A 14,141-nucleotide genomic window follows, 5' to 3' on the forward strand; every position below is an offset into this window, starting at 1 on the left:
GCCGAGAAGCCCTCCCGCCAATGAGCGGGAGCGCGCAGTTGGGGGGCGCGGGTGTTGGAACGCGGCCGGCAGTGGCCGGAAAAGGCGCTGAGGTGTAAAATACGGAAGTCGGAAGTCCGTGGCATGGACCCCATTCGTCCGAGTGCGACTACGTGGCCGCCATATTGCAAAGGTCAAAAGACGAGCAGCTCAGCAGCATCTAATTAATTGCCTAATAATTTTTTTGTTTTTGGAATATATTACCATTGGTATTTTATTTTAACAAAACATTTTAGGGATGTCGTACTCTACAAGGGAAGATACCCAATTATAATTGTGAACAAAATCATTGTTTGGTTTCAACACATTGCCTCAAACCAGCAACTTCGGAGGCATTTTACTCTAACAATACCCATTCGATTGTGCACCAAAACATCACTTTTTAAATATAGCACCCATTTTTTTACCCCCCCGGAAAATAAAAGATAGCGCAACCATCCATCCCTTTTGGAACCTCTGCCTTGGGATTAATAACAGCGTGCAAAGGCAAATCAAAAGAAACGGAACTTTAACTGTTTTATTGATGGTAACGAACCATGGTTTTTTTTATTTGTTTTTTTTCCTTTTTATCACTCATCCAGTAATAATGATAATCATGGCTTTAAAATTAAACTCAACTTTTTCCCTATCATCCAAAGTCACCCTTGTCCATTTAACCCGTGGGCGTTATTTGTCCATTTTCTGGCTTTTTTCTGTTTTTCTGTTTTTTATCAAAAAAAAAGCATTTGAAAAAAATACACTAGGGACCTGACATTTTACCAGGATTGTTTAAAAATGTAGAAGTTCAAATTGGCGCCATGCTGTAATTTATAATTATTACCAAACAGGAGGGAGAGATTCACACTAAATTGTTGTAATAATGCCAGATTTTGGCTCATTGACTCCCATTATAAATCACAGTTTTTGATATGCTGTAAACCTGATGTGTTATAATGCATTTTCCGTGATTACTGATGCAATTGCTTCTTTGACGAGTCATAAACATGAAAATAGAGGAATTTGTGTGTTGAGTGTTAACACAAAAATCCACTAGGTGGCGCCAAAGGCTAATAAATGAATACAAAATGCGTGCATAAAAAAATTATATTGTTATGGGGCCCGGCCGGGCACAGCCCGAAAAGGCAACGTGGGTCCCCCCTCCCATGGGCTCACCACCGGTGGAAGGGGCCAAAGGGGTCGGTTGTGCAGTGAGCTGGGTGGCAGCCAAAGGCGGGGGCCTTGGCGGTCCGACCCTCGGCTACTGAAGCTAGTTCTGGGGACATGGAATGTCACCTCTCTGACAGGGAAGGAGCCCGAGCTGATGTGCGAGGCTGAGAAGTTCCGACTAGATATAGTCGGACTCACCTCCACACACGGCTTGGGTTCTGGTACCAATCCTCTCGAGAGGGGCTGGACCCTCTTCCACTCTGGAGTTGCCCACGGTGAGAGGCGCAGAGCAGGTGTGGGCATACTCATTGCCCCCCGGCTGGGCGCCTGTGCGTTGGGGTTTACCCCGGTGAACGAGAGGGTAGCCTCCCTCCGCCTACGGGTGGGGGGACGGGTCCTGACTGTTGTTTGTGCTTATGCACCGAACAACAGCTCAGAGTACCCACCCTTTCTGGAGTCCTTGGAGGGTGTGCTGGAGAGCGCTCCCCCCGGGGACTCCCTCGTTCTGCTGGGGGACTTCAACGCTCACGTGGGTAATGACAGTGAGACCTAGAGGGGCGTGATTGGGAGGAACGGCCCCCCCGATCGAAACCCCAGCGGTGTTTTGTTGTTGGATTTCTGTGCTCGTCACGGACTGACCATAACGAACACCATGTTCAAGCACAAGGGTGTCCACATGTGCACTTGGCACCAGGACACCCTAGGCCGCAGTTCGATGATCGACTTTGTAGTCGTGTCATCGGATTTGCGATCGTATGTGTTGGACACTCGGGTTAAGAGAGGGGCGGAGCTGTCAACTGATCACCACCTGGTGGTGTGTTGGCTCCGATGGCGGGGTAAGATGCTGGTCCGACCAGGCAGGCCCAAACGTATTGTGAGGGTCTGCTGGGAACGTCTGGCAGAATCCCCTGTCAGAAAGAGTTTCAACGGCCACCTCCGGCAGAGCTTCTCCGTTGTCCCGGGGGAGGCGGGGGACGTTGAGTCCGAATGGACCATGTTCCGTGCTTCCATTGTTGAAGCGGCCGATCGGAGCTGTGGCCGTAAGGTGGTTGGTGCCTGTCGGGGCGGCAATCCTCGAACCCGCTGGTGGACACCAGCGGTAAGGGATGCCGTCAAGCTGAAGAAGGAGTCCTATTGGGCCTTTTTGGCCTGTGGGACTCCGGAGGCTGCTGACAGGTACCGGCTGGCCAAGCGGAATGTGGCTTCGGTGGTCGCTGAGGCAAAAACTCGGACATGGGAGGAGTTCGGTGAGGCCATGGAGAACGACTTCCGGACGGCTTCGAGGAAATTCTGGTCCACCATCCGGCGTCTCAGGAGGGGAAAGCAGTGCGCCATTAACACTGTGTATAGTGGAGATGGGGTGCTGTTGACCTCGACTTGGGACATCGTGAATCGGTGGGGAGAATACTTCGAAGACCTCCTCAATTCCACCAACACGCCTTCCTTTGAGGAAGCAGGGTCTGGGGACTCTGAGGTGGGCCCCCCTATCTCTGGGGTCGAAGTCACTGAAGTGGTTGGAAAGCTTCTCGGTGGCAGGGCCTCGGGGGTGGATGAGGTTCGCCCGGAGTTCCTAAAGGCTCTGGATGTAGTGGGGCTGTCGTGGTTGACACGTCTCTACAACATCGCGTGGACATCAGGGACAGTGCCTCTGGATTGGCAGACCGGGGTGGTGGTTCCTCTTTTTAAGAAGGGGACCGGAGGGTGTGTTCCAACTTTAGAGGGATCACACTCCTCAGCCTCCCAGGTAAGGTCTATTCGGGGGTGCTGCAGAGGAGGATCCGTCGGGAAGTTGAATCTCGGATTCAGGAGGAGCAGTGTGGTTTTCGTCCCGGCCGTGGAACAGTGGACCAGCTCTACACCCTCGGCAGGATCCTTGAGGGTGCGGGGGAGTTCGCCCAACCAGTCCACATGTGTTTTGTGGACTTGGAGAAGGCGTTTGACCGTGTCCCTCGGGGAGTCCTGTGGGGGGTGCTTCGGGAGTATGGGGTACCGGGCCCCCTGATACGGGCTATTCGGTCCCTGTACGACCGATGTCAGAGTTTGGTCCGCATTGCCGGCAGTAAGTCGAATTTGTTTCCTGTGAGGGTCGGACTCCGTCAAGGTTGCCCTTTGTCACCGATTCTGTTCGTAAATTTTATGGACAGAATTTCTAGGCGCAGCCGGAGTGTCGAGGGGGTCCGGTTTGGTGGCCTCAACATTGCATCTCTGCTTTTTGCAGATGATGTGGTGCTGCTGGCTTCTTCAAGCCGTGATCTCCAGCTCTCACTGGAGCGGTTTGCAGCCGAGTGTGAAGCGGTTGGGATGAGGATCAGCACCTCCAAATCCGAGACCATGGTCCTCAGTCGGAAAAGGGTGGAGTGCTCTCTGCGGGTCGGGGATGAGGTCCTGCCCCAAGTGGAGGAGTTCAAGTATCTTGGGGTCTTGTTCACGAGTGAGGGTAGGTTAGAGCGGGAGATCGACAGACGGATCGGTGCAGCGTCTGCAGTGATGCGGACGCTGTATCGGTCCGTTGTGGTGAAGAAGGAGCTGAGCCGAAAGGCAAAGCTCTCGATTTACCGGTCGATCTACGTTCCTGTCCTCACCTATGGTCACGAGCTGTGGGTCGTGACCGAAAGAACGAGATCCCGGATATAAGCGGCCGAAATGAGTTTCCTCCGCAGTGTAGCCGGGCTCTCCCTTAGAGATAGGGTGAGAAGCTCGGTCATTCGGGAGGGACTCAGCGTCGAGCCGCTACTCCTCCACGTTGAGAGGAACCAGTTGAGGTGGCTGGGGCATCTGGTTCGGATGCCTCCTGGGCACCTCCCTGGGGAGGTGTTCCGGGCATGTCCTACCGGCAGGAGGCCCCGGGGACGACCCAGGACACGCTGGAGAGACTACGTCTCACGGCTGGCCTGGGAACGCCTTGGGATCCCATCGGAGGAGCTGGCTGAAGTGGCTAGGGAGAGGGAAGTTTGGGCTTCCCTGCTAAAGCTGCTGCCCCCGCGACCCGACCCCGGATAAGCGGAATTGAATACGGAACGGAACGGAACGGACTTATGGACTTGTTTGAGCCTCTAACTATGTTATATGAAATATTCAAATTAGTATTTTATTTTATATATATATACAGCATAGTTAGTCTTGCTATTAGCATAATACTGCTATTGTTGTCCATAGGGGGCATTAAAAAAATAAAAAATCTTTGATCCAAAAGCTGTTGGTGACCACGGGCCAGTCGTCATTAAAAGCAATCACATCAGCCAGGTGGGTTCATACAGGTATCTGGGGGTCCACATTGACAACACACTCAGCTGGAGGGTACATGTTGGAAGTCTCTGCTCCAAACTCCAACAGCGTCTCTATTTCCTACGCAGACTTAGGGTCTATGGAGTGGAGCAGAGGATCATGCTGTTGTTCTACCGGGCTGCATTGGAAAGTATCATCAGATGCGGCATTGCGGCCCGGTACGGCAACCTGACTGTGCAGTCAAGGTCACAGATTGCCGGTCTGGTGCGGACTGCCATGAAGATCATGGGGGTCAGGAATCATCCTTCCCTACGGATGCTTTATGAGCGGTCCGTTACCGACCCGACTCACATTCTGCATCATGAGTTCCAGCTACTGCCTTCCGGCAGGAGATTCAGGGCCCCCAGAACCAGGCTGAACCGCTACAAGAACTCATTCCTGCCGACATCCATCAAACTGCTTAACAACCGACATTAACTATAATAGATAAATGGTGCAATGTTGTGTGTGTGGAATATATGCAGCCGTGCTGTACATACTCATGTATATATATATATATTTAGGAGTGTGTGTATGGGTGTGTGCATGTGCAGTCCTCATGTATGTACTTCTCTACACATGTATACTTCTGTGAAGATTTCTTATTGCTGCACTTCTTATTTAACTTTAATTTGATCTCTTTCTATTCTGTTGTTTCTTCCTTACTGTAACTGCAGCTGGACGGAGTCCAGGAAAAAGTTCCCCACGGGGAAAATAAAAGTATATCGTATCGTATCGTATCGTATCGTATCGTATCGTATCGTATCGTATCGTATCGTATCGTATCGTATCGTATCGTATCGTATCGTGACGACTTGGTCTGTAGTGAGGTCTGGGTTGGAGGTACTCCATTTCCGTCTTGGATGAAGATTAGGGAGGTCGTTTCGGGTGAAGTGAAGCCAGAAGTGATCTGCAAGTATCTGGCTGTGTCGCCAACGGCGACGTCCAATCAGATCGCTGCTTCCATAAACAGCTTGTGGCAAGGATGCATCTCGCCGCCCCATCAACAGGAGGTTAGGTGTTATGGGTTCAGTGTCTGCAATGTCAGAAGTGGCATAGCCAAGGGGCTTCGAGTTCAGAATGCCCTCCACCTCTATTAGTAAAGTGAGCAGTACTTCTTCTGGAAGAACTCTTTCTTTAAGAACGACTTGCAGGGCAGCTTTAACTGACTTTGTCTCCCTCTCCCAAATCCCACCAAAATGAGGGGCAAGGGGCGGATTGAACTTAAATGTGATGCTCTGCTCAGCTAACTGATCTTTCAACGCTGGCTCCAGTGCCTCGAAGGTTCTCTGCAGTTCTCTGTCCGCACCCCGAAAGTTTGGAGCCCTGTCACAGAGGATCTCGTATGGCTTTCCTCTTGCCGCTCTCATATTGGGTGTGTGGACGCTGTATTAGTCATTAGTAGCTTAGTTGGTTGAAAGTCCTCCAGATGTCCGGGAATGCGGCGCACTCTGCTGGGACGGGGACTCGAGGGTGTCTGCCCATCGTAGACGTCTCTGGATGTGGCCATAGCGCAGCTCGTGTAGATCCGGCTCGAAGGACCACTTGTAGAATATTATTGTAAGCATGCTGGGTCGACACTCGTCTGGCCTAAGTCTTCGGTTAGAAAGACTGCAGCGAATCCGGAGATTGGTTTGAATGTCTTTAATCGCCACAATGATGGCAGAACATGTCATTATCGAATGTTGATGGTATTATAGTTATGAGGGTGTGATGATGTTGCGGTTTTAGCATCAATTACGCACAACGAGCGAGTTAACGAGGAAGTCTGATGCGGGCTGTCTCCCTCTGGATCAAAAGGCGCGTGTCTACGGGTGCTGTAATGACGTGATCAAGAGTCTCTTAAAGGCCTCTTCTGCTGGTCCCAAGTGAATGCTCTCTCCCACATGCACAGCGAGCCCATTCCTAAAAAAGGAAAGAGGAGAGAAAAAAGCCCACAACTCCTCCTTTGGGTCAGCCCACAAACAAGCTGAGCAAGCGGGTACTGTCGCTTTAAGCTGGGGATTAAAATCAGACATGTCACGTGACATGTAGCAAAGAATATGCTCTTGGTAAATGAACAATAACATTGTCTTTTTTCATAAATGAACATAAAAGGGTCCCCTCAAATTGTACGGTAGTCACCAAGAGGAAACAGCGCCATCTTGTGTCCGACTTGACTAATGACATGCCGTCTTCATGTGAGATCATAACAAAAAAAAAGTGCAGTCCATTTTGTTATCCTTTTATTGGTCCAATATTTACATCGCAAGGTTTAATAAGTACAATCAACAACAGCCTCACATTCTGATAAATGTACCAATTAACTGCTGATTGGTAACGTGAAAGCAGTTCTGGAAAAATGTGGAATCAGGTAAGGATGATAAGAGGAGGCAAACCAGCAATCAAAAAATGTGATATAAATCTAGTATTGCTATTCAACTGCTTGATACCAAGAAAGAAGAAATCCTTCTCACCATGTGACTGACGATTTCATACAAATCAAACGGACAAAAAGTTCAAGACAGAAAGAAGAAAGCAACCTGTGGAACTCAAATAAATCACCAATACACCAACAGGAACGTCAGAATTGAACAATTCTCTCTCTGTTTTCAAATCCAAGCACTTGGACGGAGACGTCTCTGTCGTGTCCCCACACCTGCACGAAGACGAGCACAGCAAATGGTGGACATGAATCCAGAGTCCAAGAACACGTGGAGTCCGCGTCAGCTCACTCACCGTGTGACGTCACGAGGAACTGGTCCCGGAATGGGCCTCGGGAACCGACTTGGAAGCAGGTTCGGCATCAGGCTCGGAAACGGACTTTGAGGCCGGCTCGGGATCGGGCTCGGAAGCGTCAGCAGCTGCGGGACGCAAAGATAGCGAGAGATGTGGAGCGTTTTTTCGCAAAGGTGGACATCGGACCCGGACAGGACTGCGAAGACGTTTGACTTACAAGCTGGAGCGTAGTCGGCTGCAAGGAAGAAAAGAGGAAGAAAGTTGCGACTTGTGATCCCGAATGTTGCCGGCAGGCAGGCCAACATTTGCGTCCCTCACCTGGTGGGCTTTTGTAGCGCCTGACGAGGAGCACGAGCAGCGGCGCCAGCAGAGCGAGGAGCGCCAAGGGGACAACAACGGCCAGCGTCACCTTAGTGGCGTCTTCCTCTTGACCAGACGTGAGAAGAAACACGTGTGAATGACACGCAAGGATCACGTGCGTGCGTGCGTGCGTGCGTGCGTGCGAGCGTCACCGTGGTTACTCAGGATGCTTCTTCTGTCCAGCTTGGTGACCATGTCGTCCTCGACGCCGGCCAGCTGGAAGACGCATTCGTAGCGGCCCTCCGCGTCGGCCGGCAGCTCCGCTTTCAGGTGGGCCGTCGTCTGGAAGGTTCCGTCGTGGTTGGGGAGGAGCTCTCCCATCTCCACGTCCTCGTGGAGCTCCTCGCCGTCCTTCCTCCAAAACAGGGCGGACGCCGCCGGGTAGAAACCGCTGGCGTGGCACGTGATCGGCGACGAAGGCGTCTTCTGCAGCAGCGACACCACCGGCAGCTCTGCCGGGCAAGGGATGGAGAAAATGTGTGAGAGGAACAAAGAAGGAAAGAATGAAAGGTGGGGAGAAAGTGGCAGATGGAGTGGATGTGTGAGAGGAGAAAAATTTAAAGAATAACAGATGGAGAAAATTTATGGGAGAATGACAGACAGATAAAATGTGTGAGAGGAGAAAGATATAGAGGACGTGTGTGAGGACCAAAGACGGAAAACAAGCGTGAGAGGATGACAGGTAAAGTGAATGTATGAGAGGACCAAAGAAGGAAATAACAAAAGATGAAGAGAACAGAAGAGGAGAGAGAAAGTGGGAGAATGACAGAGAGACTCTAAGAGAGGACAAACTTGAAGAGTAATGTGAGAGGACCAAAAACGGAAAGCATGTGTGAGAAGAGAAAAGATGGAGAGAAAGTGAGTGGATGACAGATGGAGAACAAGTTTAAGAGGAGAAACCATGGAGAGCAAGTCAACTCAGAAAGAGAACAGAGATTATGTGAAAGGAAGAAATATAGCCATTATGTGTGAGAGGACAAAAGATAGAGACAATGTTTGAGAGGGGAAATCAAGTGTATAGAGATGTGTGTGAGGGGAATGAAGATATAATGTGTAACAAGGAAAAATGTAGAAAGATGGAGAGATGACAAAAGGCGGAAGAGAACACGGTGGAGAGAAAGTGAGAGGATAATGAATGAAGAAAACATGAGTGAAGACCAAAGATGGAGAGCATGTGTGAGAGACAGATGGATAGAATGTGTGAGAGCAGAAAAATGGCCAGAAGAGGATCCAATGTGTGAAAAAACGTGTGATGGAAAGATGGAGAGAATGTGTGGAAATAAGGAAAGTTATAGAGAATGTGTGAGATGATTAAGGAAATCGAGAACATGCGAGGTGAGGAAAATGGAGAATGTGTGAGAGGGGCAAGTCGAGAGTGCATGTTGCCATGTCAGCCATGCTCCTCCAGGGGGCGTGCTGGTACCTGTTCTCATCAGGAAGTCCCTCCCATAGCTCACAAACTTCTTCAACTCAGAAGGACAAATCTCAGTCAAGGAATGCTTCCTGTATTGATTCACGACGTCCTCTTGGTCCCACTTGTGTTTGGTGACGACAGCTTGCGGCTTAACTGCGATCCATCTCAGTGCCGACACGTCAAACGAGATGAAGTCTTCGCCGTCGTAACTGTGGTGTTCCCAACCGTTAACCTCGTCAGTCTCGTCGTCCCATTCGCAGCCATACATCGTCTGGATCATGTGAACACCTGACACGCACACAAACACACAAACACACAAACACACAAAGCAACCTTACTTCTGCACGTCCGACTCGAGTACGTGTGTGTGTGAATAGTTAAAGCAAAAAGTATTCACAAACGAAATGTTTATGTTGTTAGAAAGTTGAATGTAAACAAACCTCCAGTTTGGTTGAAGCGCTCTCTCAATTTTTCAATGTTGACTTTGTCGACCTGCTCATTACCAATATTGGTCTGTGTTTCTGTCTCCCAGTAGTGCGGATCGTCGTCTGTGATTTTGTTCATCCAGTCCTGTTTGGCTTTTGCTTTCCTGCTCTTGCTGTCGTAACGAACAATCTGAACGCCGTCAACATAACCAATACTCAAGAACGATGGCAAGTTTGGAATGTGAGAGGACGCAGTTGTGAAATATTTGAGCGTGTGAACCACTGAAAGAGAAAACAAAAACATTTTGTTTGTTTGACGTCCAAACTATTGACATCTTTTTGGGGAAATAATTGTTTTTATTGTTGTTAAAACACATATTTGTCTTTTGCATTCATTTCAATACATTGATTGATTTCAGCTCATTCTTACACACAAACCAAACAAACGCTTCCTTAATAAGTTTGCTTATTAATCCTTTATTACACAGACATTGCTATTTTGTATGTACAGTGTTCCCTCGTTTCTCGACTGTGTTACGTTCCCGTTAATTTTATTTTTTTTCCCGTTAATTATATATACATTTTTTGTTTATTTATATGTTTTTTCTTTTTGGTATGATTTTTATTATATGAATGCTTTTTTCATTCGTCATATATGTTCTTTTTTTCATTGACAGTCATTTATCCATTAAAACTTTTTTTTTTAATTTGCTTATACAAGACAGTATATAATTTTTGTGTTTATTCTAAATGTTTTTTCGTTCATACAAAATGTCGTCATTTATTATACAGTATTTAAATTAAGTATATTTAAGAGGAGATTAATCATGTTGATGAAATATTCCAATACAACCTTTACAAGTTTGGAATGTGAGCGAGTGAATCAGTCAAAGCGAAAACAAAAACATTTGGTTTGTTTGCTGTCCACAAATTTTGGACTGTCAATATTTGAAATGATTTTGTATTCCAAATTAATTCTAAAACATCTTTTTTTTTTATAGGAAACGTTTAAGACACTAAACTTTTGTCTTTTTTTGTGTTCTTTTAAATTAAGTGAATGATCATTAAAGTTGATTTTTACAAACTTTTCGATGGATAAGTCAAGAACAGACAATCAGAATTCATTAATTTTGACGACTTCTATTTGCCAGACATGTTACAATTTGAATACACTTGTCGAACACGTTTGCTATCTATCTCCTCTACGGTATATTTAATCAATAGATGACATATTTTGCATATTTCAGTTGATTATTTGCAGTTCAAGTGTTGCTTCCTTCAACTAAGACGTGAACAATTGGGAGAGTCAACTTGTGCACTTACCAGGCGTCACGCTGTGGATTTGCACAACCGCCACAAACAATCCCAACAAGTTCATCTTCCACATCTTTTGCTCCTTTCGGTCCCGCGTCAAAGCAAACCAGAAGACGCCGCTCAAATACCCGTCGATGACGTCACTTGAAAGAATGGCGTCCTTTTGCGCCTCAAATCAAGTCGAGTGTGCGTAAGAAGAGATGAAAAGCAGCGCAAGTGTTTTGGGAAGTTTTGGGCTGAAACAGCGACGCTCTCCTTCCTGCTGCTCGGGAGGCGGGAAGACAAGGAAGTGCTCCTTTCGGGGAAATCACGTGACCACAGACCGGGTGACGTCAGCCACGCAGCAGCGCCTACAAACAAATACAGACACATTTCACTTGAAACAAGGATTTACAACCAAAACCAAAAAGCTGTATTAAAGGCAAAGTAAGAAAACTTGCCAGTGATGTTTATTTTTGTCATTTCCAAGCTAAGCTTTGAATAATAAACTGTTTATCAGACGCGACCTGAACGCTTTAAACAGAAAGCGGCAAAGGTCAAGTTTCTTGGCGTGAGACGCACAATTGATGACACGCCAACGAGAACAACAGCTCGGATTCGCATTCAGGTGTGCAAAGAAAACAAGATTTGCAGATCTTTTCCAAATGGATTCGTACCGCTTTCGATTGTAAAGAGATATACTGAATGAAATGAAAAAAACAAAAGTAACAATTGAAAATAAAAACAAATACAATCAAGTACAAATAATACAATCCAATTGAATAGAATTAAAATGAATTAAATTTAAACAATAATAATAAATGAGATCAAATAAATATAAAATGTAAAATAAAAAACAATAAAATTCAAATAATTATAATGCAAATAATAGCAAATATATCAAAATGGAAAAAACATGAAAAATAAAATGGCAAAAATAATTTAAAAATAAATGAAAGCACAAAACACCAGAATTAAATGAAATAGGATTTTAATAAATACATTTTGTGGTCTATATACAAGGAACACAAATTCTTACATTACAAAGAAAAAAAATCACTCAAAAATATTTTATATAATATAACAAATGTTATTCACCGTTTTAAAGTGTAAAAAAAATACTTTGAAACATGATTTCAATTCAAAAATAAATGAATAAAAAAAAAACTAATTAGAATTGAGACACAATGGATTTTAAAAAATGGAGTTTGATGTTGTGAAGGAAGAAAGACTTCGGCATCGTCACCTCGTCCTCTTGGTTGAAAAAATCTCCTTGTCGTCTCCTCGCTGGAAGCTGGAGTCGCCCTCCAGCTCCCCCGAAGCCGAGAGGAGCTCAGCCACCTCCATCAGCGTGGACTCCTCATCATCACGGCGCTCGTCTCCCGCGCTTTCTCCTCTCTCGGGTGCTTGTTGCACGCGTTCGAAGGCGGCGGCTCGCTGCATGCGGGCCGATTTGCTCCTCAAACGGGCCATCAGCTCGTCTTCCCGTGACTGAAAACACAAGCGGACACGTCATTTACAAAACTGAAGGTTGGCTCTTAACGTGGAACCTACAGTGATTAGAAAAAGTCTACACACCCCTGTTCAAATGATTTTGTGATGGGGGGGAAAAAATGAAACCAAGACTTGAAAACTTTTTCCACAGTTAAAGTATAACCTTTAAAGCTCAACTGGAAAAAAGGGGGAGAAAAAACACCGCTGGAGATAATGTGGTTGCAAAAGAGTGCACACCCTCTTACAACTGGAGATGCGGCTGTTGAATCAACAAACATTCCATCTCGTGTTAAATGGGAAACACATGCCACCATTTCAATTTTAACTAACAGTACACCAGATCAAATTGACATGTTCTAGTAGGCTTTTGATGACTTTTTTTTGTGTTGCTTTCTAGCAGGTGTTGTGCTAGGAACCTTGCGTCTGTCGTTGGTGAGCCGCATCTTCTCCTCCATCTCCTCCTTGCTTGGCAGACGTTTGACCCTGAGGGACTCCAGTCTGGCGGGGGGCCGTCGTCTGATACCATCGCTGTCGTCCAGCTAACACACACACACAAATATGTAATGGAACCATTTTTTTATACTGTACATATGACTTTTTGTCTCATAAACTCACTTTATTTATTTTCAAATGGTGGTCCCATATAGTATAATTACATTTACACATTAAGATATATTAAATCCATGGGAAAATATGAAGTGAAACAATGTTTCAGCCATCGTTCCCGTTTGAGTCACTTGTTACTAGGCAGATTTTGCGGCTTTCTCACATACATCACAAGTTAAGAATAAAGAGATAAGATACCCTCAAGAACGAACACATTTTCTCCAATTGTGCCTGATCTCGGGGTCACCGCCCCATGTCTACCCACCAAGATGGTGTAGGCCTGCCCGGAGGCCGTCTCTCTACTGGGTTTCACCGGGACGATCCCCTCATTCTGCAACTCTTCCAGGATATCGCCGGACATGGGGCGCTCTTGCATCGGGACGTCCCGCCCCATTAAGCCAGGGGGCTTCACGGGCACCTCGCCGGGTAAAGTCTCGCCATACTCCACCACGCCACTATCCTCGGTCAGTTTGGACACAGCCGAGTCGCCGCGGTTGCATCTGCTTCTCGGGTCGTCCTGGTGACAGAGCACACAGTGATAGCTACTGTACTTACCTTCCAATTTTGTCTGTAAAACACAGAACTATTTGGCTGAAAAACACAATCAATGCTTCGTGTGTGTGTTGAGTTGCAGTTGAGAATCGATGCTAATTTCTGTTAGCGCATCGATGGCATTTCACATTATACATTAAGCATTAAGCTATTGATTTTGTGTTTTAAAAAAAAAAAGTGCTAGTTGGCAATATGTACATGGTTAGGTTTATATATTTTTGGGAAACTATGCCGTGAGTTTTTGACCTCTTAAGTTATTTTTAACATTCGCATGACAAAAAAAAAAGAAGCATTTATTCCCAAGTGCCACAGAGGGGGGCGGGGTTAACTTTTTTTCCTTACCTCGTCCGTGGGTCGTAAAGGTTGGACCACCGTGGTGGCGCTAGAGCCGCCGCATCCCATATTATCCGCTTCAGACGTCCATGGAATGGACACAAGCTCGGTTAGCGACACTTCAGTATTTCTTCTTGTCCTGTGTGAGAAAAAAAGTGCCCGACGCGTTCACGGCGACATTCCTTCACGCAGACCCCACACCGAGCTTGTAGCTTAGCGTTGCTATGGCCGGTTGCTACAATAAATCTGACCCGTTTCAAAAGGAGCCACCCGGGGCAAGACACTGCATAGTGAAGTCACGATGACTGGATGGCCGTCCACCGTTACAGAAAACAAGATGTACAAGAAACCCACCTACAAAAATCTGAAGAAAAATTACTTATTGATAAGAATTTTAGCCAAGCGTACTCTGCCCCTTATAACAGTAGACAAAGGGGAGTCTGTATACTCATACATAAGAATTTACTCTTTACTCTAAATAATCCAATAACAGACCC

At 46.5% G+C, this 14,141-nt stretch overlaps 2 protein-coding genes across 3 annotated transcripts; both read right to left on the reverse strand.

Annotated features, from left to right (window-relative positions):
- Nucleotides 1-6,657: 6,657 nt before the first annotated feature.
- LOC147157738 (class I histocompatibility antigen, F10 alpha chain-like) lies at nt 6,658-10,982 on the reverse strand. Of its 2 annotated transcripts, XM_086062672.1 has the most exons (8): nt 10,690-10,982; nt 9,382-9,648; nt 8,951-9,229; nt 7,680-7,979; nt 7,486-7,593; nt 7,385-7,402; nt 7,168-7,292; nt 6,939-7,087 (listed from the first exon to the last, which is right to left on the reverse strand). In XM_086062672.1, exons 1-7 carry the CDS (start codon nt 10,751-10,753, stop codon nt 7,177-7,179), a joined length of 1,152 nt encoding a protein of 383 aa, XP_085918798.1. In that variant the 5' UTR covers nt 10,754-10,982; the 3' UTR covers nt 6,939-7,087; nt 7,168-7,176. The 2 variants fall into 2 exon arrangements, with proteins under 2 accessions (XP_085918797.1, XP_085918798.1); XM_086062671.1 differs by having other exon boundaries at nt 6,658-7,087; nt 7,168-7,402.
- Nucleotides 10,983-11,868: 886 nt separating this feature from the next.
- LOC147157739 (stathmin domain-containing protein 1-like) lies at nt 11,869-13,778 on the reverse strand. Its single transcript, XM_086063447.1, has 4 exons — nt 13,654-13,778; nt 13,025-13,276; nt 12,570-12,692; nt 11,869-12,150 (listed from the first exon to the last, which is right to left on the reverse strand). Exons 1-4 carry the CDS (start codon nt 13,711-13,713, stop codon nt 11,902-11,904), a joined length of 684 nt encoding a protein of 227 aa, XP_085919573.1. The 5' UTR covers nt 13,714-13,778; the 3' UTR covers nt 11,869-11,901.
- Between the last annotated feature and the right edge of the window lie 363 nt (nt 13,779-14,141).

The sequence above is a fragment of the Leptonotus elevatus genome, chromosome 19 (genome assembly GCF_054856555.1).
Source record: "Leptonotus elevatus isolate MCC_2025b chromosome 19, RoL_Lele_1.0, whole genome shotgun sequence".
Lineage (NCBI taxonomy): Eukaryota > Metazoa > Chordata > Actinopteri > Syngnathiformes > Syngnathidae > Leptonotus > Leptonotus elevatus.

Excerpts from the sequence above, each read along its gene's own strand:
- LOC147157738 (XM_086062671.1), bottom strand. The coding sequence starts at position 10,753 with ATGTGGAAGATGAACTTGTTGGGATTGTTTGTGGCGGTTGTGCAAATC. Across the intron at positions 7,594-7,679 it reads AAGCATCCTGAGTAACCACG|AGGAAGACGCCACTAAGGTG; the intron begins GTGACGCTCGCA and ends CGTCTGGTCAAG. Across the intron at positions 7,088-7,167 it reads GTTCCTCGTGACGTCACACG|GTGTGGGGACACGACAGAGA; the intron begins GTGAGTGAGCTG and ends GTCTTCGTGCAG.
- LOC147157739 (XM_086063447.1), bottom strand. The coding sequence starts at position 13,713 with ATGGGATGCGGCGGCTCTAGCGCCACCACGGTGGTCCAACCTTTACGA. Across the intron at positions 12,693-13,024 it reads GGCAGGCCTACACCATCTTG|CTGGACGACAGCGATGGTAT; the intron begins GTGGGTAGACAT and ends TGTGTGTGTTAG. Across the intron at positions 12,151-12,569 it reads TCACCAACGACAGACGCAAG|TCACGGGAAGACGAGCTGAT; the intron begins GTTCCTAGCACA and ends TTGTGTTTTCAG.